Source organism: Cyprinodon variegatus, unplaced genomic scaffold (assembly GCF_000732505.1).
Source record: "Cyprinodon variegatus isolate N-32 unplaced genomic scaffold, C_variegatus-1.0 Scaffold484, whole genome shotgun sequence".
NCBI lineage: Eukaryota > Metazoa > Chordata > Actinopteri > Cyprinodontiformes > Cyprinodontidae > Cyprinodon > Cyprinodon variegatus.
In genome coordinates this window covers 531,065-557,249 of record NW_015150937.1, presented here as the reverse complement: position 1 = coordinate 557,249, position 26,185 = coordinate 531,065, and the positions used below count along the sequence as shown (strand labels likewise).

The window sequence follows — 26,185 nt, the reverse complement described above, 5'->3', positions numbered from 1 at the left end:
TGAATCTGTCTTTTCATAACCTCTCTTTTTGCTATCATTCCACCTTCCTTGTTCTCTCTAACTTTAGTTCCCTCTCTCTTTCCTAGCCAGCAGATTTGGATGCTTGGGTAAGCAACAACACTTTTACCTTCTTAGTTCGACTATTCCTTTCAGTCTACGTTTATTTCTCTATTTAGATGTCATGTTTTCATCGTGCATTAAAGCTAGGCTGCAAGTGTGCTGCCGCCATCATCTCCACACAACAAACCTTTGGGAGGTATTCAGCTAGAAAATTACACATCATCTGTGCTGCTGGCAGAGGAGATTTTACATGTAAACGCACATATACACGCATTCTCCAAGTTTCAGACAGCTGCTGTTGGAAAGCAGGGCGCAGTGTAAGGACTTGCAGATGTGCCCTTCGAAGATGTGTTTGTCTTTTAAGTTGGAATTAGATTACGCTGGAGTTTGATAAATGTTATGTCTGTCAGTGTAAGTGTGATTGTCTGCATCCTGAAATATTATAATTGTTCAGATAAATAGTTGGTCTGTCAAGAAAAAGTGTCTTCATCAATGTGATATAGTTTTTGGTGTGTATCTTTTGAGTAGTTCTACTTTCCTGTCCAGTTCTACAGACATCCATGTGTGATGTCTGTAGTTTCTTTGTTTTCAAGCAGAATGTCACGTTCATACTGGATTAATTGCATTCACAAACCACTTTCTTAAACTAAACATTTGATTTGTTTGAATGTACAGTAAGATAATTAATCAGCCATAAAAGGCAAAGATATTTGACCTCTGGAAAGATTTAAGGGAGTCTGTTTTTAGATGTTGAAACTCACTCAATAGTCCGCTTTACACTTTTTGTGCTTCAGTCAAAAATGTCTAAAAAGCCAGATTTTAATATTTTACTCCTGAGCTATTAATCCCTCTGAAAAATTTAGAAGAATCCAAGTTTTAAATTTGACAAATTTTTATTTTTCTAAAACGATGCATAATAGGTCATTTGTTTTCAACAAAACCAGGAATTGCAACAGTTGTGGAAACCCTCAAATCCATTTAAAATAAAAATACCCAAATCAATATTGTTATAGGAGTTTCTTAAACTTGACAGAGCCAAATTTCTCTCAGCCACTGGCCACTAGGAAGGACTTATGTATATCCATAATTGTTTTGCCATTAAGTACAGTGAGCAGAGAGAACTGCAGAAAGGGCTAGCGTCTCAGTGTCAGGTCGCCATGACAACCATTTGATGGTGTCCATGTGCACAGCTTGGTACCAAACATTTTATGCATGTTGGGTATGAAATAAACTATGAATATGTTAAAACCACCCTAAGACCTTTTCAATGTATGAAGTAGGGGTGTAAATCACACCCATCATGGCGATTCGATTCAGTATCAATATCCTGACCCAACCATTTGATTATTTTAGATACTCAAGAATACACCCCAATATGATACGATTAGATTAGATTAATTGGTTAATCTCTGCTAACTCTGCTGTGTCTGTCTTACCTACTGTTTATGCGAGTGTGTGTGTTCTAACGGAAAGAGGGTAGTGGTTAAAGGAAGCAAGGTAGGAGGGAAAAATAAGTTTAGCCCACCGAACCCCACTGAATCAGAATTGCGTCCAGAAGCAAATGGATAAAAATAGACAGGAGAATAAAACAAAACATGAATCGATACTCTAGCAGACGTGCCTATGTGTCGGATAGTCGGCTGTTGGATCGATGCATTGATACAAAATGGGTATTATTTACACCCCCAGTATGATGAGGACCCATGGTGCTGTGGGCCTGTTTCTGAACCTGAAAACCTTTTTAGAGTGCATGAAATCATAAGATCTGTTGTTCTCCATGAGAAACAGGAATTGGGTCATAATTGGGTCTTTTAAAAGGATAATAATCCAAAATATGAGCAAGATCCTTAACCTCACACTGCTCCCCAGGTGCTCCACGATGGCGACCCACTGCTCCCAAAGGGGATGGGTTAAATGCAGAGGTACATTTTTTTCAATGTGAGATCAATAAAGTTCAATTATTATATATTATTATAAATATGAGGCCAAGTCAACAATAGCTTCCTCCGTCTCTGTCCCATAGACCCTAAAGATAACCTGGAGACTGAACTGAAAAGAAGAACATAATAAAATTTAAAGGACCTTGTGAAGCTGTACAGAAGGCAAAGTATATTTACAAAGTATTAGGGCTTGGTGATCAATCAGTGAATTCAAAACTGTCATGATTTCTTTTGGGGGGGGCAATGAACTTGGGCTATAGTTTAGGCTGACATCAGCTCTGATAAACTTTAAACTTGAGTTATATTGCTAGCTGCAAACATCTTGCGTGATATTTTTTGTTGTTGTTAACAGTAACTGGGCATGACAGCTTGTTTTAAAAGAATGCTTAGCAGCTTCTGTGAAGTTGCAGTTTGAATTCAGGTCACTTCCCAGAAGCGATAATGATGACAACTGATAAAGTAGCAGTCATTTCTGACGTTCGTAATTTGTTTAATGAAATCAAAACGAAACAAGAAAAAAATAAATAAATCAAAAAGCTGTCAGGAAATAATAAATTAATTTAAAAGATAACTTAGATTAAGGGTTGGATATTTCTCCAATTTTCTGTGACATTGTGCTGCTGGAATGAAGATGGTGTATTAGCCTTTTTACACATTTTCTGCAGTGGTGCCAATAAATATGGACATGTTGTGTATCTGTTTATAAAGTGATCAAATTTGATGTCAATTGCTTTTCTGATTTCAATCTGTTAAAAATGCCCTAAATGCATCATGGACACTGATACTTTAAGCCACTGGGGTGGTAGACCTTTATAGTACCTGCCAGGTTAAGTCACCCTTAAAGCGAATGGCAACTGTGGCGAATTCAACTCTCTTAAGTTACATAGGTGAGTTTTTAAGATCAACCACTCCTATGGAATAACAAGTGCTCATAATTGACCAGAAAAATCATTTAAAATGTGACATTTGTCTAAAACTTGCGCCAAAACTCACAGTGTGCTTTATTTCTTTTATCTAGTAAAAGCAGATAATGAAAGAATCCATTAGAAGTTTCCTTAAAGAAGTTAATTTAATATTCTGAAGAATGATTAGTTTTGATGTATTTTGTAATATTTTCCAAAAACAGAGATGCATACATAAAGTAAAAAAAGATGGACGTTCGACTGGTAGAGGGCTTGGTCCAAACATATGTTTTATATAATATATTATATATGTTGTATTTAATTTAACTTAGAAATCCAGTCAGCTTCTTTTGATTCATTTAATTCATTTGAATTCAATGAAATTGATAAAAAGAGCACAAACCTCAGAATCAGCTACATAATGTCATGGTGAACATGTCTCTTAGTGTTGTTGAGTACAGACTGTTAATAGTCAGCTGCCCCATGATTTGATGATGCTTCCCAACTTCAGTCTTTTTGTTTATCCTGCATAATTATTAATGTCATTGATTTCTGCTTCTTTATTTCTATCTGTATTTATTCATTAAATTCTTTGTTTTTAACAAACAGTTTTAAGTTACAGACTGTATGGTCTTTGGTTATAAAAAAGAAGTCTAATTTTTCTCACCACTGCATGCATGTATCTTTCTTTAAGCTAAACTGCCAACATTTTTTCAGAGTGTCTCTCCTTTTTCTTTTATTTTGACATCTGCCTTCTGTCTTCCTCTGCTCGCATGCTGCTTTGCCACGGCCCAAACAGTGGGTCTTCCTTCAGCCAGTCCACCATCTTGCTGCCTGTCAAAGCTTGGCTCAGCGGGCTTATTAAAGGCTTTCACCTCCTGCTAATGTCGACAACACCATGTCACCTCCTGCCACAGCTGTGCCAATCTCATGCCACCTCTCTAGTTTTGTAAGTGTCATTGCGTGGTGTTGATGTGCAACCAAATGGACTTTCTCACAGCTACTCTGTCACTATTGCATGGATTCTAGTGAAAACACATTAGTCTGCAGCTCTCCATCACTTTAATTGTGCTATCTGGACATTTTTGGATCCTTTTTGGGACTTAAAATGAATGAATATTTGCAAAAGATTTGGACAAAACTTCTCATTCAAGGAGAGTTCTTTATTTTTATGACTACGAAAACTGTAAATTAACAATGAAGGCATCAAAACTATGAATTAACACGTGTATTTATATACCTAACGAAAAAGTGTGAAACAACTGGAAATATGTCTTATATTCTAGGTTCTTCAAAGGAGCAAACTTTTGCTTTGATTACTGCTTCACACACTCTTGGCATTCTCTTGATGAGCTTCAAGAAATGGCTTTCATTTCACAGGTGTCCCTGTCAGGTTTAATAAGTGGGATTTCTTGCCTTATAAATGGGGTTGGGACCATCAGTTGTGTTTTGCAGAAGTCAGGTGGATACACAGCTGATAGTCCAATTCAGTTGTACTATCAGCTGTGGAATTATATACTTTTTTGTAAAGTATATAATTCCACATGTGTTAAATCTTCAATAATCATAGTCATAACAATAAAGAAAACTCTTTGAATGGGAAGGTGTGTCCAAACCTTTGGTCTGTACTGTGTGTGTGTGTGTGTGTGTATATATATATATATATATATACATATATATATATATATATATTCATTCCTTTTTTGGACTATATTTCTTCTTTATACTACACTTCTAGGCTCAGTCATGTGAATAAAATCTGATTTCCCAGTTTTAGCAACAGTTTGACTTGCTGCTGTGTGTGACAATATAGTAATGTGAAATGTAAGCTCAGCAAACATTTTCAGAGATTATTTTACACCGGCCCTGTTTGCATAATCAAGTTAAGAAAGTGTATAGTTACTTTTTTATTTTTATATCCAAGAACATTTGCACCATTGTAACTCTTCTGCTTGTATGTACAGTACAGGGGGATTAATACTTTTGTTTCTACAGGGATTATTAATTAATGTGTATTTTTTAAAAATATATTTAGCACAACTTTCAGGCTGTTTGCTGAGATTTTCACATCATTTAAACATCGTATTAGTGCCCCCTGTGCTGCTGCTTTCTAAGTGAATTAAACTTATTTGGGTCTTATTGTGAATTTCCAAATAATTATCAGAAACGTGTGGGTTTGTCTTAGCCCATTTACAAAGCCACCCACCAACCACTTACTTCATTACTCACCTATTTAGTAATCACATGTGTAATTCTATTTCAGTATAGCTCCAGCTGTGCTGCGAAGGTGTCACAGGTTTTCAGAAGAACATTAGCAAACAAAAGGCATCATGGCGACCAAGGAACACAGCAGAGGGTCAGGGAGAACATTTTGAAGTAGCATAAAGCAGGGTTCAACTTTAACTCATTATATTAAGCTTTCAGCAGCTTTCTTTTCTTTTTTTGGAGATAAGAGTACAGAAAAAATGCAAGATATCTCCATCTCCCTGTACTGACAGGAAAAATAAGGAGAGCAGTATTCAGTGAAGCAGGCAAGGGGCTCTTGATAGAGCTGCAGGTTCACAGCTCTGGTGGGAAGATCTATTACCGGACAAGTTTTAGCTGAGTACTTCATTGCTGATTAAAGTCTATGAGAAAAGGAAGCACAGTCTGTGGTTACATAAGAAGCTAGAGAGACAGAAAACATGTTAAAGTAGATACTTTAATCAGATGTAAGCAAGGGTAAACTTTCTGGTCTACTTGCACAATATTTAGTGTTGTGGAAAACTAACAGTGTAGATCACCCTGGAGTCCTCACATTGAAGCATGTTTACCTTCAAGCAGGATGAAAACTAAACATTTTGCCAGAGATACAGTGGATTAGATTTAATGAAACCATGCTGGGATGGGACAAACCAAGAATCAGATGAGGATGTTTTGAAAAATTAATAAAAAAAATCACTTTTCACACATTATCTATCCAATCTAACTGAGCTTGAATTCTTTTACTAAACGGTGTGTAGAAACTTCGGGGTCTAGCTGTGCAAAGCAGTTACCATTGCAGTGGAGGTATTGATAAAGCCAAGGGAATACAAATGTCTTTTTTTTTCAGATTTTAATAGAAAAATTCTTTGCATGTTAATCAATAATTCATCAATAATTTTCCATCTCACCAGTAGTAAGTGTTTTGTGTCCATGGCAGTTAGTTCCCCATTAAAATATGCTGAAGGTCATTTTTAAAAGTTGATAAATTCTTCAAGGCACCCTTAATGATACTTGGTATTTAAAAACAGATTTTTTTTTTTTTCCTGACTCTCCTTGGTAGGCCAGGTTCAGTACTAACACAGATTGGCACAATCCTTTTACGTGGCATTATCATCTCTGCATGGAAAATACATTTCCAAAACAGGTGTCCTCTTCATTTAATCACTCTTACTTTTTTTTTCTTTTTTTTAACTTATAACGTTTGCTGTCATGTATAATCTCTGTTCTTTCATGTTTTCTTCCCTAGGCTAAAAAGTTGGAGCAGAAAGAAAAGGAGCTGGCCACCATTTCCAGTTTCTACAAAGAACAACTAGAAATACTGGAGAAAAAAGTAAGGGTGCTTTTCCCATTTCTTAAAGAATCAACAGTTTGTCATTATGTCATCATGACATTTTGCAGAGACACAAGCTAAAAATGCTCATGAGATGCACAGAAATGTTTCTATAAAATACAATAATTTGTTGCATCTTCCGTTTTCAATATGTTTTGTCATGTCTTCTTTACTCTCCCTACACAACCTTAAGATAATTAGTGAGGTAGCTTGATCTTATACAAACCAAACATGGGTCTGATAATACCATTGCATATCTAATTGTTAAGCGAGTGTTAAAATTCAAATTAAACTGAGACGCAGCAGATGGAAGTTCAGATGTAATGGAGCAGCATTTAAGAGAAGCTTCCCAGACAGATTTATTTGCATTATTACATATGGCAAGGCAAGTTTGTTTGTGCAAGACTATTCATACACACAGTAATTTTAAGTGCCTTAGAAGAAAAAAAGAATGGAGATAAGATGCATTAAAAACTCATTATATGCAGTATTTGCATCACTTATATGTGTTTTTTTTCCTAACCATTTTGGGGGTTTTAAAACAAAAAAAAAGATAAATGCAGATTGTTGAGTACCTCAGAATTCATAAAAGGAAAACCCACCCTCTTTCAAGTCGTGTAAAGTATCAGTAGCTGATGAAGAGGTGGTTCTTATGTTATTTATTGGGGAAAAAAGACACTTCAGATGTCACTTTATCATTGTTTGGTAAACATTAATAAGTCCTTCTGGTTCAAAAACACTGTAAACCGATGATTCTGTGGCTATAGATTTAAGCCCAAAATATTTTGATGCAAGTCACTTTGTCCTGTTTCTGCAAACCCATATCATCATCTCTCCACCCCCATACCATTATAGTGAGACTAGCTGTAAATATGCTTTTTGGAAGACTGACAACTGTCCCACATTACACTGAACCCCATATAATTTAAAAATAATCCTTTCTAAATCGGTTGTTTGCTTATATACTTCTTTAAGGTCACCGCTGTTGTCTTCCTAGCTTATCATTGTTTTAACCTAGCTGTATATCTTAGAGCTGCAAAGAGCCAAACCTGTATTTCTAAGTGGCACTTAGATAATTTAATGAATCCAATTAAATTCTGGTTACAATAAGCAGCACCTGGCTGCTTCTCTCCTTCACAATAGTTTCTCTTTTAAAGCTTAATCTTTGACTATGTTCACACAAAACGCACCAGTGCAGTGTTTGCTGAAGTAATAATGTTCCTGCATGTCACTAGAAGTGTTGAATAAAGCTTCATTGAAAAGAAGAAAAAAAATGCTGGTGTCTCAGTGTTATTCTCAAACTGTTTAGAAATGAAAGCTGAGGGTAGAGTGAACACTTTATGAAAAAACGGTGGAAGGAGAAAAAGAACAACAGGTCCGAGTTATTAACCACAGCCTTTAGTGGAGCATTTAGCAACTGCTGCTGCTGTTTGGTCTGTTTGGTTTGAACCGTTCAGACTATAGATGCTTTGAAAACTTGGATATGTTTCATATGTAGTAGCATATATAGAAGTGGTTCAAATAAGATGTTATTTTTAGCTGAAAAGATCTGAACTGGTCCGATTTGAATGCCTTGAGAGAGTCGGATATGAGTTGCATATGAGTATAAACATTGGATTTGGATCACATTTGTGTGTGAACATAACATTTGTTTCATATTGATATTGTGAGAAATGCTTTTTTTTTTTTTTACCGTTGAAGTAAATGATTTTAGAACATGTTTCAGTTTTATTTTTCCCAGACGTTAACAAGTCATTACTGATAGAGGATGCTATTTATTTTCACAGTGACGTAAATAAAAACCCATGTTGAGTTCTCACGCTAAAGAAAAGCCACAATGGTCGCCTTATATCTATGTTGCAGATTTTAAAAGATTTATTTGACTTTGAGCAACAACCTAATTTGGGAAGAAGATATTAGCTGAATTTACCTCAAATCACAGACAGAGTACAGAGCAAGAAAGGACTAACCAGGAAACAATTAGTTAATAATAACATTAATTAGCCGTAATATAAGAATATAAAATAAAGCTGTGAAAGCATCAAAGAAAAGTCTTGCCCTTTTCATTTTCCCCTTACCTCCTCTGGGCGTTACTGTTTGCATTCACAGCTTTCCTCTTAAGTATTAATCCAAAACTCTTTGGCTCTTCCACTCTATCCTCCCTCCCTGCGGCAGGGCCCATCAGGTATACAGGAGGGGACCTTATCTAGTTCCTGGCACTCACCTCCTTTAGGCCTCTGAGAAAACCTTTTACATAGCCGAGTTAAATGGAGGGGTCTCTGCATGACTCGTAGCAAGCGGCACACGTTGGAATGGTTGACAGAGAAGACTGATTGGCAGGAGAGTGCAGGATGCTCTATCTTTCTTCGCTTGCTGCCACAGTCCTCTTTTCTCTCCTATCTTTTTCTTCCCCCCCCCCATCATTTTCGTGCAGCTGACCTGCATGTGGATGAGGGAGTGAGAAAGAAAGGGACTGAGTGGGAGGAGATAAAAAAGGCTATATGGACTGTGCATTAAACAGACTGTCTGTCCTCAGTCGGCTGCCATTTTCCACCTTATTTTCCTTCATTTTGCAGTCCAACACTTTATTCATCCAGCTCTCCATTCATGTCATCGTTCCCATTTTGCTGCCTATCTTTTCCTTTTTCATTCTCCAATAACCATCCCTGAATTTAGCTGGTTGAAAATAAAGGTCTCTTAAAAACCTGGATGGTGACTGACACAGCTTATATACATAAAATTAGAAAGACAGAAGCACTCGTATAGTCATGATTCAGTTATATATTGAAGGAAGCATTATGGGATGCATGGTGAAGAAATAATAAAAAAAGAAATGTATAACCTAGCCAATGGACTTGTTTTATCTGTCCTCTCTCTACTGCTGCCTGTAGTCTTAAAGGATTTCTTTTTAGTAATGAAAACTGCCTTAATGTAGATATTTGCTAAGTATTTACTCAATCCATACAGAACAGATAAATATTTAACAGAATTACAACAAACACCCCACATTCAGATTTAGTTTAACTAAGATCAATATATTATCTATTTCAGATGATACCTGAGTGAAAAAATTATATTAACATAATATCAGATATACTAATTAGATGCTTCCAAAAAAAACAAAAATCACCAAAACTATAGCTTAATAAATCAAACCGTGACTCAAAATGAACTGCAAATGTCTCGGATCTCGACTTATATAATTTTATTGTGTTCTAATGCTTCACAATAAAATAAAAATAAAATAAAATCCTCTTCTAATAGGCGGAATGATTTGAGTGATATGTGCCTGCTGTCCATCATCCATGCAAAAATACAGAATACATCAAACATGCTCCAGTGTCCAGTTTGTCTCTGGGATAAATGAAGATAATAAGCTTTTCTGTTTGTATAAAGGCTGCGGATGCCTTGTGAGTCCACTACTGACACAAATGTGCAAACAGCCTGTGTGAGGGGGAGTATGTGTAAACGTGTGATTATTGTAACAGGTTCACGTACAAGCTGTCATCTTTGAAGTGCATTCTATACAGCACCCGATCCACTATACACACTTTAGGTATACTAGCCAGTGGTGTGCTTTTTTGATTACAAAAATTCACTGAAAACCACACAGCTGAAAAATGACATTAGAATTGTCTTTGCTTTGCAAAATATAAAATTTAAAAAACTTGGTTTAACAGATTTATTATAGATCCCATTTGATAAGTTTATATATATATATATATATATATATATATATATATATATATATATATATGCTTAAAAAATTAAGACAGATAAGATGAAGATTTATATAAGGATTTCATGTGTTATAAGGATGGAATCAGATTTTAATTGTCTGCCAATGCATTTCTTTTATTTATTTATTTTTTTAACTACTCTGTGGCCTTGTTGGGGACATGTTTGGATTGTAAGGCCACAATAACTAAAGCATTGAGCTGAATGCAGTGTAGGGCCACTGGTTCACTTGTTTTAATTACCCTGCTAATGACCTTAATGGCTCTATTAGTGTGATTGTTCTGAAGCGAAGTTATTAGCCTGATACTTCCTATACTTAAAACTGAAGAACTTTGTTAGAAAACAGGCAGGTCGTCTTGCCACCTTTATTTAAATGCTTCCTGTATGATTCGATTCCTCATACATCTGTCTGCCAGACTGCATTTCCAAATCATTTGTTCTCTGAATATTGAGCTTAACACTTGCCAGTGTTTGCTTTAATCTCTACTGGCTTGCAAGAATGTTGCCTTTAGAAAGCGGAGGTCTTAAACATGGACTTTGCTAAGGTATTGCAGGGTAGTTGTAAAATGTATTTCTATCCCACTCTGCCCCCCAAAAAACAAACAATGAAATGTTAAAATGGCTGTGACACAGCATCCACATGAATCAAGCGGTTTCTGGAGTAAGAAGGTTCAGCACATTGAGCTTGTTGCATACCATAAAGAAGTTACAAAGTTGTTGTTGTTCTTGAAGTAATGAGAAAAAGTAAAACGTTTGCTTTGCCTCTGAGTATTCATACTTCGGCAGCTGCTGAAATCATAGAAAGTCCTATCCTCGGTAGCTCACATCTCACACCACAAAAAAGACACAGTAGCAACACAATGGCCAGGCAAATCCTGGCTAATGGCACAACTGTTCCTGGACACGCTGTAATAAAAAAGTACTGCCCAGAACAAGAACAAGCAGGGAAAAGCCCCACAGGCTCTTGCAACTGTGAGAGTGAGAAAAAACTTCTTATTTCTTGCTGATTAAGTAACAAGCTTGACTCTTCCTCACCAGATTCTTCAATGTCGTGAGGTTCCTTAGTTGGGATTCAGAGCCAACTCATCGATGCTGGGAAATAAATGGAAAGTGTTTAGTTGAAATGCAGAAAGCAAAATCAATGTTCTGCAGAGATTCCCTCAAAAAAACAAGAAAAACTTTCTTATAAAAGCAAACATTTAAAACAAAAGAGTCCAAATGGGTTTATTCATAATGGTTAGAACTGACTTGAGCTTGTTTTCCTTGATAGACAGACGTTTTCTCTGTGTCTTGCATTCAAATCCAGCGTATCTTCTTGAGCAGTTTCAGCTTTCGGAAGAGACGACGTCCCACCAGTAAGAAGTAGACTTCGGTTAAACCATTTGAAAGGGAAAAATACGGAATTCTTTTTCTGTATCTTAGAGATTAAGTCTGTGAGAATATAGCTATCAAACAGTTGTTTTGAAATGAAATTGTACATTTTTTCAAAACAGGGATTTATTTCCCCCTATATTTGATAAAACCCTGCACAAGGCATAGATAGGAGATGCAGTGTATAAATATCATTTTGTTATCATTATAATTTTGAAAATGCTTATCAGTATTCCCTCCATCTCCATGGCTTTGAACCTCATCTTTCTTTACGCCCACTCCTTTAAAATATGCAGTCCCCTCATTTTAATGGGCTGTACCAAATTAGTTTAAATTTCTTAACATTTGCGTAGCAACTTTTTAAAACATCTGCAACATGCCCAGTTATTGCATATGCTGAAGAAAAAAAAATGCATGAGAAGATCAGGTTCATAGTCTTGCATAGAATATTGAATGACATTGTAAAACAAAATTACAAAAGAAGATTTAAATATATCTAAAGTGAATTTAACTGGTTTTGCTAAAAACTTGATCAATAACCTCAAAAGCCTATTTTCACCTAAGCATACCAGTAAATACAGACATAAAATGTAACCAAAATATTGCGTTTACTGAACACACGGACACATCCTCCAAATCTCTCTTCCAGTCCCCCGCCTCCACTCTCTCACTCTCATTTATTTTTGGAAGCCCTCCTAATCTCTCTGCAGTGTACAGGTAGAGTATATCCTCCTTCCTGTGGCAACATACCCTGTGACTCTGTAAACAAGTCTTAGTTTAAAATTCACCTCGTTTAATCCCTTCTTCTTCCCCGTCTTCATCGACTTGTCCCTCAGAAAGAGAAATTAATCCGCCGTCGTCCATGCGTGGAGCGTGAAAGAACCCCTCCCTTCAAAACCCTGACATCAGCCCATCTCAGTCAACAGCTCCTAGAGGCTGTTCAGACAAGTGTGCATGCAAGGATCATCTGAACACAGATTCGGGAGCAAACACAGATTTAGTCACACACCTGCATGTATGCAAGATTATACACAAACACAGCACACTTGCGTTCACACTAATCCCCTGCATGAGCCTTTCCAACAACCTCAAAACCTAGCTCTTCCCCTTGGAGGGTTATCATCTCCCCCTTTTCAGTCTCTCCACATTGGGCTTTTGTCCCAATGGGTGGAAACGACTGGGAAGAGCTCAGAGCATGTATGCCAGTGATAGGCGATCCTCTTCTCTGGTGTCAAAAGAGCTGATCTATGGCTGCTGCTTTAGGTCTGCTCGCATACAAAGACTCAAAATTACATGTTAATAGACTGGAGCACAAAACGGTCCCACTGTCCCAGAACAACGCTAACAGAGAAGCTGTACCTGCTAATCCAGATGCTCTAATCATGACTCAATTTCTTTATTTAATTTTTTTCTTGTTTTCTTTCTTGCACGGCTAAAAAATGCTAATGAATATTTTCTAGTTTGGTATTTCTTTTATTATAAAAAGTATTTGTAAATATGCTGAAGAAAATGGAAAATGCTGACTACCCTGATAGTATGCTGAACATTTTTTGTTGTCACACTTAAAGCTAAAGCTTATTTAAGGAAGTACAAAAAGCAAGCTTCCAATTATATCTTATTGAGAGAAAACCTAGCTATCCATTTCTACCTACGTTTAAAAAAAAGAAAAAATTAACACTCCTCAAGCAAAACCCAAGCCACATTGAATTTGTCTGCACCATAAACATCAAGTCAAATTCCTTGTAAGTGCAAACAGCTGTGTACACTTTATGTTGACGAGTCGGGTCGCACTTTCTTATTTACAGGTCCGTGCCAGATTTTAAATGGGGATAATTGTGGGTAACTGGTCGAATCTCGGTTCGTAAAACTTTGGGTTCACGCAGATACAATTTTGAAAAATCCGATATATTTTTATCTGTATCAGTTTGATTAGTTTATCATTTATTTTTCAACTTAAAACCAACAATAAAAATACGAGAAAAAAAATGTTTTCTCCTGAATTTCATTACATTATATAGAGATCAAGAACACTTATTTTATCTTCCCATTCTAAATTAGATATATACAGGTAAAAGCCAGTAAATTAGAATATTTTGAAAAACTTGATTTATTTCAATAATTGCATTCAAAAGATGTAACTTGTACATTATATTTATCCATTGCACACAGACTGATGCATTCAAATGTTCATTTCATTTCATTTTGATGATTTGAAGTGGCAACAAATGAAAATCCAAAATTCTGTGTGTCACAAAACTAGAATATTACTTAAGGCTAATTCAAAAAATTGATTTTTTAGAAATGTTGGCCAACTGAAAAGTATGAAAATTAAAAAAATATGAGCATGTACAATACTCAATACTTGGTTGGAGCTCCTTTTGCCTCAATTACTGCATTAATGCGGCATACCAGCCTGCTTGTCTGATAACTAGCTGATCTGGCCCATCATCTGCTCCTAGTTTAGAAAATCGCCATCAAATCAGTTTTATAATAAATATGAATACATTGAAGACTTATATTTGGATGAATATATTTAATTAAACACCAGTGTCCATTTATAAAAAAGTTCAACAAGCATCCTTTGTGCATCAGTGCATCAAAGAGAGCTACAGATGCATAAATAAATAATCCAGCTGGAAGAAGAATATGTGGCGCCTAAACTATTTATCAGTCCTCCACAACCATGAAACTCACCGGTTTGTAACAGCCCTGCTATCCAACATGCACACAGTTTAAGTCACACCTGTTCACAGCACAGCGTGATGCTCTGACTTTTTTTCTTTTGCTAAATTCAAGTTAATGATGAAGCAAAAACATAAACAGGGGTCGATCAGCAGATCTCAGATATGGTGTCTGCAGCACCTAGATGTAAGGAACTAAAGGAGATCTCATGGCTTCTGAATATGTGTGCTACATGTCAAGCATCCAGTGCTGATTGTGATAGAAGATTTGGTTTAATTAATTATATATAAACAGTATCCAGAAAACTCTTGAAGTGACAGATTTGGACATCCGTTGGATAAGTGAGAAGGATTGATGTGGAAAAAAAGAGATTTAGTATGATTTGATCCTATTCTGGTGACATTATTTTCTTTATTTATGGATATTAATCATGCAATTCTTATACAGTTACACCATTTTTATGTAATTTATGGTAGAAACGCTAAAACTGTGAAATATAAAAAACAACGGACAAAGAGCTACAGGAATTTATGCCGTATCACAAGCTTCAGCACACATTTCAACCCTCATCCTCACCAAAGCAGGACTCTTACATTTAGCATACTAAACATCTCATGGAGGTTTTTATTTTTATTTTAAATTAAAAGTAAACTAATAGAACTTGTTACTATAATCTCTTATTCTTTTCATAAACCATGTAACTTACTGTGATCCCGGGTTTATAAAAAGTGGTGTATGGCCTCCGCACGCACATCTGATGTTGCTCACAGTGGTCCTCAGTGTAATCAGGGAGTTTTTGTGTATGCTCAGACACATGATAAATTAGAGGGAACATTGTATCTTGTCGTATGCTGGTGAAGATTCTCAGCCATCCAGGTTATAGTCATTCCAAAAAATTTTAAAAAACAATCCACAGGACTTTGTTTCCAAGTTTGAAGATGTTTCGCTTCCCATCCAGGAAGCTTTTTCAATTCAAAATGGCAGAATTAGCATTGAATTTGAAGCTTTATATAGTAGCCTAGTAGCCCCAAAACTTGTTTGTCTTAGAAAACATGCAAATTGAACCAGAAGAACGGGTCCGCCCCTTAGGAATGGGGAGTCGTTTTGGGCTCTTTGTTAGCCTGCAATACCTGATACTGGGCTATGTCTCTGAAAGGGTTGTCGTTCAGGCCAATTGTTGGCTTGGCTGCCCAGGCGCGACGTTTTATCCCCTGCATTGGGGTGGGGATTGTCTATAGTCTGTGTTCCACTTAAATTTTGTGTGTGATTCTGTGTCCAGAGTTTTTGTGTGTAATTTTTTTGAGCAATGTAGAGTGATGTTTTGTTTTTTTTTTTGAGGAAAAAAAAATGACGCCTGCTCAGTGTTGCGGTGGGTAGCTTTGCTGCCTTGCAGCAAGAAGGTTCTGGGTTCGATTCCGGGCCTGGGGTCCTTCTGCTTGGATTTTGCATGTTCTCCCTGAGCATACGTTGGTTCTCTCCGGGTACTCTGGCTTCCTCCCACAGTCCAAAAACATGACTGTTAGGTTAATTGGCTTCTCTAAATTCTCCTTAGGTGTGAGTGTGTGTGTGAATGGTTGTTTGTTCTGTTTGTCTCTGTGTTGCCCTGTGATGGACTGGCGACCTGTCCAGGGTGTACCCCGCCTCTCTCCGGTAGACAGCTGGAGATGGGCACCAGCATCCCTCGCGACCCCACTTGCGATTAAGCGTGTCGGAAATTAATGAATGAATGAATGGAAAAAAATGACTTGATTTATTAAAAAGGTAAAACTGTAGTTCTTTTATATTTTAGAATAGTCATATTTATCGCTTTTGTCTTCTTTAACCATAATCCCTTTGAAAAAGCAGGAGGGTACCACAGCCTAGAGTATTACTTGTTGATCTGAAAATGGGCATGACTTCTGTCTTATTGCTTTAATGAATAAGAAAGGAAACGATACAGGGTCAGATAACTACATCGCAAAGAATAGAAGCAGAACAGATTAAATGAAAAATGCCTGTGAGGATATGTTGAGTCTATTCCAACACCAGCCATTCAAAGCTGGGCAAGCCTGTCTGCAGATGAGCCTAAAATAATGAGATATGAAAAAAAGGACTTGCAGGCACTGAAGGAGTGGAAGGCCAGGGATTGTGGGGGAGGTTTGTGTTTGATCCCATCTCCTCCCTGCACAGTCACTTCAATTATCTCCCTCTCCTATCACCTCATCTATTGGGAATATAGGGAGTTATTAAGTAATGGCCTGAGAGCTGCGGTTATTGGTTTAAAATGGTGATTACTGCAGTAAATGTGTATGAGAGGGTGGCGAGTGAGATTAGGTTCGTGTTTGGGTTCTTTTAGGCACAGCTTCTCATACATTTTGACATTAAGCCTCTAAGGTGATCGTCGTGAGCAGCCGACATTGAATTTTGCTTTCAGAAATCAAATCTTGCACATTTTTTCCATCTTATCCAGCGCATTATCAACTATGGATTGTGCTTAACACTGTGACCACCTGATTATTCAGGTAAAAGTGTTCTGATTATGACTTTGCCCAGCAGGTACAAGCTGCATCTGGGTTGTAATTGCAATTTAAATGCCAGGGTTTCTCGAATGAAATAAAACATTATGGAGTACCACCAGAGCGTCGATATTCAGATTTGTAAGCAGGCTGTAAAATCCAAAGGTCACTAATTTATGGAATGTGACATTTTCAGTGGTTCTTTCTGCATTTTGCTCATCACTTCTATCCTATTAATGCTTCAATTAAAGCCGCAAAAGTGATTAGAACTTTATTAATGTTATGTAGATATGCAAACTGTGAAGGTTTAATTCATTAAACTCAATTTGAAGTTTGACATAGTCATATTTTTATGCTTTATAACGGTGCAACCTCAAATCGAAAATGTTAAACCCAGGAAACAGTTTCTTTAATGAAGTTCTTTGTGCACTGCACATAATCTTTGAGCTCTTGGACATTTTGACTAATTTCTCACATTTTTTGTCTCTTTTTTTTCTCCCCCTGCAGAGCTTTGAGAACTACAAGCAGACATCTGAACAGTATTTTGAAGCTGCAACTAAAACCGAAGCCCTGATACGGTAAATACTGAATATATTTGAGGTGCTCCATTTGCAAAGGTGTTTTATTCTGATGCATTACATCAGTAATACTAAATAAGTATGAAGTATCTTATTTGCAATTTAGATGTGTTTCTTTTTGTTTGCTAACAGCTGATTTCAGTTTCAGAAAAGAAAACATAATTAACAAGACAAAAATCCTTGCAGGCTATTTGCAATGCTAGTGGTCCGTTAATGTGGACTCTACACTTTCCAGCTGCGTGTTAAACAGTTTTGCTCACAGTTGTGAGACTGGGTGATAATTTACTATTATCACTCCTCATTTCTTTTATTATCATATTGTGACTCAGATGTCAAATTAACATTGAGCATTCCTTATTTTTAATTCTTGTATAAATATGTTGTAAAATCGTGGTGAAATGTCAAAACAAAAGCCTCAGTTACTCAAAAAGACACAACTTGTTAAATGAGATTTTTGAACCTTAGATAGTTTAGTAAACATTAAAACAAAAACACACCTTCTTTCAAGAAAAAGAATGTTAATGGTCATTAGTGTGCCTTTAACATAGCTTCCCATCAGCCATCAGGGAGCCATAAACCTTCTCAATTGTTTGCAGCATGCAGAAACCTTTAATAGTGAATTTGCCAAAGCCTTTGATATGGTTGTGGAAGTGCATCAGGATCCAGGATGCACCATGGAGGAGCTTTGAACCAGAAGTGTTGGTTTTTTCATGACTAAGGCCCAGCTTGCATTGTCATTAAAGAATTGAGAGCAGGTCTGGCCTAATGCTCAAGTACAACTTCATCCAGAATGGGCTGGTAATGCTCCAACTAATTTATTTTTATGGTTTCTGAGCGATTCGCTGCTCTAAGCATCACATCCTTCTACCACAGTGAATAGAATCTCATCAAGCAACTATAATAAACATCCCATGATCTTTGTGGCAGTGTATACACTGTCCAAATCAGGCCATTGGTACATAGTATATATGCTATATATCTTACCAAACTCATGAAAACACACAACTTAGAGTCTCAGTGTGATCAATTAAAAACCCAACTTCTTTAGTCAGCATTATTACTTCTGATTGCCCACATGCTTATCAAACTCTCTGTAAGGTTATAGATATTTTCCAGTGCAGCATTTCTAGCAGCTGCATCACTTTACACAGAAAACACCCCAAAGAACATGCTGTCAGAAATCTGATCTAAAAGCATTAGTTTGAGAAGAAAAACAGCATTGGGAATCCACGGGATAATAGAGGAACATTTGGTTTGTCTTAGATTGCCTCTGTGAAATGTTATACTGACTGATGAGACATTTAGTTTGTTTTAAAGGTTAGATTAAGCTTCATCTGGAAAACTTGTAACAGAATTACCTCAAAATAAATGAAGGCGACGATTAGATAAGGTATCAAGATATAGATATCATGGTATAAGATCTTGTTAAAAGTCACTCAGTTAGTTTCAACATACTTTTTTGATGACATCATTTTTAGATATTAGTTTGGACCCTGAGAATGAGTTCTTTAAGTTTCAGAATAGCTTGTACCTTGGTTTCAGACTAACATTTTACACTAAGCACCGTAGTAGCCCTTACATTTCCCCTTGTGTCAACAGTCTATTAAAAAAACGCTCTTTGGGGTGGCATCACTGAAGCGGCTTCCAACACATTTATTTTATTTGTGTAGCAATTTGCTGGTTCTGATTAGAGAAAAAACAAAAGGTGACAGCGTGGCAGACAGGATACAAAACAAATTAAAAGCTCTGTGTGCTGCTACTGCTGGGCTGTTGTCGTCTAATTACCAGATTCTAGCATCTGTTTCAGGAAAATCCTTCCTTTCTATCTCCCTACCTCACCTGCCTATCAAAGTAACAGGATTTTTGACTCCTCAATTTGAGTATTGGGACAACTTCAGAAGAATTAATGACCTGAGTGGGTTGCCTGTTATTGTAAAGAAGTCTGTTAATTTGCCACCTGTTTAGAATAGATCAGTTGATGGAGGGAACATCTACAATTTGCAGGATTGTGTGCGCTTTTGTGATCGGGTTTAGTAAAACTCTGAAAGAGACGATCCTTTTCCAGTGGCAGATTTTGCCAAGCATTTCTGCTTCTGATTCCTGTGGGAAAACAGAGCTCAGACCCCACCTGTTGTCAGAAAGCATACCAGTTTTATTCAACATGCGCCCACAGCCACCCTAACATTGTCAGGGTATGTGGGAACTTGTTAAATATGCAGCTTCATAACACCAATTCTCACTTCTTTTCATCATTAAGTGAGGATGTCGTCAACTTGCATTTTTTAGCACATCCCTACAATAAATTTCACAAGATTGACTTAAAACACACATAATGGAAAACACGTTTATATGCAGAATGTTCCTTCCAGATTATATTTTTGCAGTATTCTTAAAATACCATGTTCAAATATGTCCTGGGAGCAGGCTATATGAAGAAAGTGTGGATAGAATGCTTGATTTAAAAAGGGATCTGAGGATTTGCAGGGGCGGATCCAGGATTTTTAAAAGGGGATGCGCAACTAAGGGTAATGTCAAGACAATGTGAAGCGAAATCAGTGTTTCCCAACCAGGGATAGGCGTACCCCTAGTGGTTTGCAAGGATATTGCAAGGGGTACATGAAAATATTTCCACATAGCAGAATTATTGCACCTAGTCTTCAAAAGTGGCTGAAGTAAGTTTCCGAAAACTGAGCATTTCAGCTGCTCCATTTTGTTCACAATGTGACACTTTGTGCAGATTCACTAGCGCATGTAGTCTCCATTCCAACATAGAAATAGGCTTAATAGATCTGACCCTTTGGATCAGGCCCATTGTCACGATATCCAATCAAGAATTTTCTTCAATAGCGTAACCAATGCAGGTGTTATATACAGGTATAAGATGAATTCTGTTGTATTGGAGGTGATGCCAAAAGGCTCAAGGGGTATAAATACTTTAGCAAGGCACTGTGGGTTACAGAGTCCTTCTAGGGAAATATAAAAGTGTGGTGACCACTGTTGTATGATGGTTAGTGACCTCATCGACCACCCTGACGTCTCCCAGCTCCTGCTCTATTGAATTCAGCTCCACACTCTTTAGTCCCCAAATTTTTTCCAAATGATTACATTTATAAAGATTAGCTTTTTTCCATAGTTGCTTGGATGGGGTGAAAAGATCACTTTAGCACGAGTTTGGTGAAGGAATACTTTTCAGTTCTTCCCCGTTGCTCTGCCTTTATTTTTCTTTTGTGCACAAAAAAATTCCCTCCTATTTCTGTTTTCTATCTCCCCCACGCAGTGAGGGAACATTTTGTATTCAGACAGTCATGTGCTCATCATGTTCTGTCAGCATTAGGGCAGTGTTTCATTGTGGGGTGGTCATGCTGTCATTTCACACTACACTGACCAGCCAGTAATTATTCTATTTACCAACTGTTCAGGGAAGGATTGGGAGAAGTACAAAATATGCTATTTAGCTAAAAATGCATAAAGAAATGTCTTTACTCAGTTCTGGAACTATAATCTTTACATATCCATCTGTCACTTTACGCTTCTTTTTGTCAGAAAGTGTTTTGTTACATATTCTAAATTAAATTTTCTTATTTTTACTTTTTATAAAAGCCATTTCTACTAGCACAAATTAATTAGAACTCCATTAATGCTCAGTTTGAAAGATATTTTTTTCTTAATCCCCATTAGCTCTGTCTGCAGTCCATGTACGCTAATAGTCCTGGCTAGCATTGTTTACAAGTATATTCATTTTCAGTTTGAGCAGCGTACCAAACTGAATTTGGGCTGATCTACACTGACTCTTTTTACTAAAGCTAAATTAAAATTTAGACCACACAGGCCTTAAATAAATGCACCAGTCGTGAGCAAGTAGGACTCCTAAGCTATGACCATCTTAGGTAAATATAGAAGGGTTTCCCTTTTATTTTATGTTTATAAATACTACTATAAAACATGAAATGTATAAAGAAAATACATATAACAAGCACAAATATCTTCTGGAGAGAAAAAAAACTAATTCTGCATCTATTTCTCTCTCAAACAGTGTCCTGCTGCATGTTGCCTCATTATCAGCATGTTCTTTTGGACACACATGAACTTCTGCGTCAGTATTTCTAGATGTTTTCCAAAAGAATCAATATTTTATAAAGTTAACTATGTGCAAAAAGAAGAAAAGTACTCCATTACTAGAAAAGCATTCAGAGAGCGCAGCCCTCTTCCAAACAGTGAATTTCCCCCCCATATTGTGACTTGCATCTATAACTAAAACTCTCACATGACACAGACTAAATCTGTGTGACTCTTAGGGGTATATCATGGAAATCTCAGGCGTTAATTAGTAGGGTTATCGGCTTTGTTTTTAGTTGGTTACTTAAAATTTGTGGCATTCATAGCCTGGTAACCATAGTTTCAGAGTTTAACCTTAAGAGTAATAAATGGTTTATATTCTGTTTTTTTGTTTTTAACACATTTAACACATTCCAAATCTTTGCATGTTTTCAGCCATGATTGTTTTAAAACCATTTTTTCATCTTGATCCCAATTTCTGCCCCAACTCTTCCACAAATATATATGGAGTTGGACCCATCAGAATTTTGCGTCTGATTTTGGGGAAACTATAAGAAGACATAAGAATATTTTTCTAGCCTTCTGACAGTCATCATTAATACATAGCAGCAACATAGGCAATGTCGCATAGCCTATGTGAGTGCGATCAGTTGGATTCACCATTTTAAAATGTAATAGTCATGTTTATCTTTTGAATAATCAGCTTTATGGGGATGAATACTGTGGAGCTGGGAAGCATGAGGTAGCACCTTACTGTATTTTAGTGATTAGTGAAATTACCTCTTGGCTAATATTACAAAAAGGGTCGTTGCTTTGTGTATTCTCAAGTGAAGGTACGTTACTTAATACAGAAACAACAGAAGACCGCCTCAATTATCTTTACAGGATGTTCATCAACACAAAGGTGATGAAAGCCTAAATGGAAAAAAGCAGAACAACTTTACTGTTTTCCTTTCAGCTTTTCTAATATCTGCTTTATGCCTTGCACCCTCTCCCTTTCTCACACACACCTTGAATGGACTACAAATGTTTTATAACAGAGGTCTTCAACGTTTTCCAGGCCAAGGACCCCCAAACTAATGGCGAGATGGCGTGGCGACCCCCTAATTATATATATTGCATGAAATTGTGTAACGTCAAACTGGTCCTATAGTCACTTTATTACATACGGAGTAATGAAAAACTAAATTGTTTTCGCCCTGGGATTATTAACGTATTTCTGATTCTGATTCCTCGTTGATGGGTCAGGTGCTTGAAAGAGCTCCTGTGTGTCGCTGAATGTGTGCATTGATGACTGAAAGACATCTTCTGCGCCATATATATCGGTCGGCAACAGTTTGGTGAATTCATGTTAATGTGTATTTAAAGACATTTCATATGTGGGAAAAATTGCAAAACTTTCGTGACCCCCATGCAGTACCTCTGTGGACCCCCTAGGGGTCGTGGACCCCCTGTTGAAGACCTCTGTTTTATAAGGTACATGGTCCTGTAAAATACATCCTTGATTAGTTTTACCTTTTTGACCTTATTTTCAATGCATTGCTGATATTCTTCATTGCTAATTGTGACTATTCTGTCAGTAATAGAAACTTGAAAAAGATTGTATAGTTTCCATCTGGTGCATAACAGGGCAGGTCCATTTAGGTCCTATTTGGTGTGTATTTCAGTGTGTCTTTGATATAAAAAATGGACAGAAAAAAACTTTTGAACCTCCTTCTGATTTTTTTTCTGCTGTTCTTTCTGTTCCTTTGTGTGTTTTTCATTGTATCAATCAGCACCTGTTAACAGTTCCTCGTGTGCAATCTAACTAACGGGTTGATGAGCTAAAAGAGAAATATATGGCCTAAATTTTGGCAAAGCTTTAGTGCAGATAAGAAACATCTCAGGTACTTTTTGGATCTGGATTTATGCCCCCAGGTTGTTTCCTCTCTTTCCGTATACTATGTGGTGTACTCCATCATATTATTGTACTCATATATAGAAATAGTGTGTACTGGACTTGCCAAAAGGCTTTTAGAAGAGGCTATCTGTTAGTTTTCCCTTCGGGTGTCCATGCTACACATACACCTTAAGCAGCACCTGACTGCAGAAATAGAACATTTTGGCAGGGCTTACCTTAAGATGTAGAAATCCATGAATCCTCTTAAAAAGCACTTTTAATCTTTTGGAGTTTACAAGGACAGGATCTAAGTGAACCTCAGGTGTCTATGTGAGGATTCATACCTGAGAATATGTGAATAGAAAAGTCATACCACTGCCTCACCGTTGCTCCTCACCTGCTACACTTTAATGTAAAAGTAAATTCACTTGTATATAAGCCATCCTGATTTTACATATGTCCATATAAACCTCTGTGCTACTACCTTGTATTTTTTTATTTTTATTTATTTTATTTCTTATTTTTATTTTGTTTTTCACAGTGTGCGATACATGTACACTTGCACCTTAATCCTTATTTATCTTGATATACTGTATATATATTGTTTATTCTTAATGCACCTTTTTCCTCCTTGTTTGCACCTTCTTTAATTACTATGCCAATATGTGACGAGTGAATTTCTCCACTGTGAGATCAATAAAGCTCATCTAATCTAATCTAATACCTATTGGCTCTGTTTTGGCCTGGTAGTTTCAAGTCTGTTTTTACAGAAGCTTATTTTATATTTATGTTTAAGTGGCTGTTTTTGTATGTGTATGAATAACATGTCCAATTAGGGAAATGGACGGTCAAGGATCCCTTCACTTTCTACTGCAACCAAATATATCTACTATTCTAAATTTAGATCTAATAGTCTGTCAGCTGCAATGGCCGACATCAACTAATCAACCAAAATAATGCTCTCTTCTCCCACATACTTATTTTGTTTTATTTAGCATAGTGTTTATTATTTATTTCAACATGATAGATCAGTTGAGAAATCACAGCCATTATCAAGACTACTAATGTCTACTAAAACTTTGAGCAGCATCAGTTTGAAATCTTATAGTTTAGCAAGCTAATTATCACCATTTCTTTTTACAAATGGGGCAATTGGATGAACAGGAAGGGCTTTTTTCCTTATGTCTATGAAAAAAACCAACAAAAGAAAAGAAAATGATGATTTAAAGGCATAAACCAGTGCAGACCTGTTGGTGCTGCGCAAAAGATAGATGGGTGGAACTCACTAATAAACTTCATAAAGGATTTAGAAGTAAACTGTTAATGTGCAAGGTGTACACCTCAAACTTAACACCCTACCAAAGTTTATTAGATCCGTACTACAAAGTGTGCCATGGAATAGTTTCTAAAAATGCACAGTGTAATAATGTTCTTACTATTAGACTTGCAAACATAACCATAACCCTAATAAAATCCTTAATATTAATTGCTGATTGTTATTGGTTTGTATATAATGGAGGTTAAGGTTGATATGTTTGAGTCTTGCCCATTTAAGATCTATATTTGCCCTACTATTCCACCAACAATTCCATTGAAATATTGCATTTTTAAGTTAAGGTTTCAGATAAAAAGATATATAATGAATAATTATTAACACTGATTAAAAACTTGCAAGAAAAATGGTAAGAAAACTAGTAAAAAGTGATGCGCTTATTCATTCTACTAGTAAAGATGCATAAAGGCTGTGTGACATTTGTGTCTAAGGCTATTGCTTTTTTATATTTTGTAAATGCTGTAAAGCTGTCAAAGCCATATTCTGAGCCATAAAGCTCTAAATGCTAAGCAGTAAGTAAAACTGTTTAAACAAAAAAGCAAGAAAGAGAAACTTTGTCTGAAATCAGAAAGCTAAAGATGAACACTGATAGAGGGTCCTTATCCTTCCCAACTTGAGTGAATTGTTCAACCACAAGTTTTCTTGATTGAGGAGTTATCAGCGATGAGACGTCACCCACAGTCACACGAACACACAGGCCCCTTATCTTGTTCCTGCCTTGTCACCTGTTTTAATGAAACACTGCCCTTATCCTTTTAAATCTTTATTTTCCTCCGTCCCCACAAAGCGAGACTGGTAGGGATCAATCAGGCTGACTTACTGAGTGCAAATTTTTATCAATCAATTCCATCTGTTTTTAGCATTTCATCAGTTAGTGTAGAAAGATAGAAGCAGAGCTCTGTCTATCTGCAGCACATGGCTTCCATTGCCCCTGGATGTTAATCCAATTCAAGATAGAACTGTGTTTCTGCAGAGCTGAGATAAAATGTAGGTATGTAATATAAGAACTAAGGATTTAAGTTTGTGTCTTGACTTAGCCAAAGTTGGATAAATTATTCCTCTGACTTCCAAATTACTCTTTGTAGACTAATTTATTGGCTCTAATATCGCTTGATTGGTAAGTAACATCAATGTGAGCTAAACTTTGTTATGCTCAAAGCATTTTCACAAAAGCTTCACAAAGCCTCTTACAATACGAGATGCCTGCTCTGTCGTTTCCTTTGATCTCACCCCGACCATGACATCTTTGATCCTCTGTTCTCTTCCTTTTCATTCAGTGTGTTATTAAAAAGTAAAGGAGAATGCCACGGCTGCTAGTTTAAGGCAACCAAGATCTTTGTCATTAATAAGCATCCCCCCAGAACACAGAAACACAAACAATGCCATCTTAGACATGGAGAATAATAAAATGCTACGCCCATTCGATCTTTTCTTTTTCTTATTATTACTTTATTCCCCCATGTCATGCATCACGAAAACACAAGAGCTTGAGCTCTCTTCATAAAAAGCCACACACCGCCAAGGTGAGACGAAAAAATAATGAGAAACTTACGATTTCGTCCTAATCTTTCTTCCCT

At 36.7% G+C, this 26,185-nt stretch overlaps 1 protein-coding gene across 2 annotated transcripts in view; it reads left to right on the top strand.

Annotated features, from left to right (window-relative positions):
- LOC107094458 (MICOS complex subunit mic25a-like) overlaps positions 1 to 26,185 on the top strand; it is an 85,306-nt gene that overhangs the window by 27,301 nt on the left and 31,820 nt on the right. Inside the window, exons 5-7 of one of the 2 annotated variants that reach the window (XM_015390050.1) lie at positions 87 to 107; positions 6,393 to 6,476; positions 17,270 to 17,340. In XM_015390050.1, the coding sequence (XP_015245536.1) occupies positions 87 to 107; positions 6,393 to 6,476; positions 17,270 to 17,340 (176 nt within the window). The remainder of the gene's footprint in view (positions 1 to 86; positions 108 to 6,392; positions 6,477 to 17,269; positions 17,341 to 26,185) is intronic. The other variant, XM_015390051.1, reaches the window with a different exon arrangement.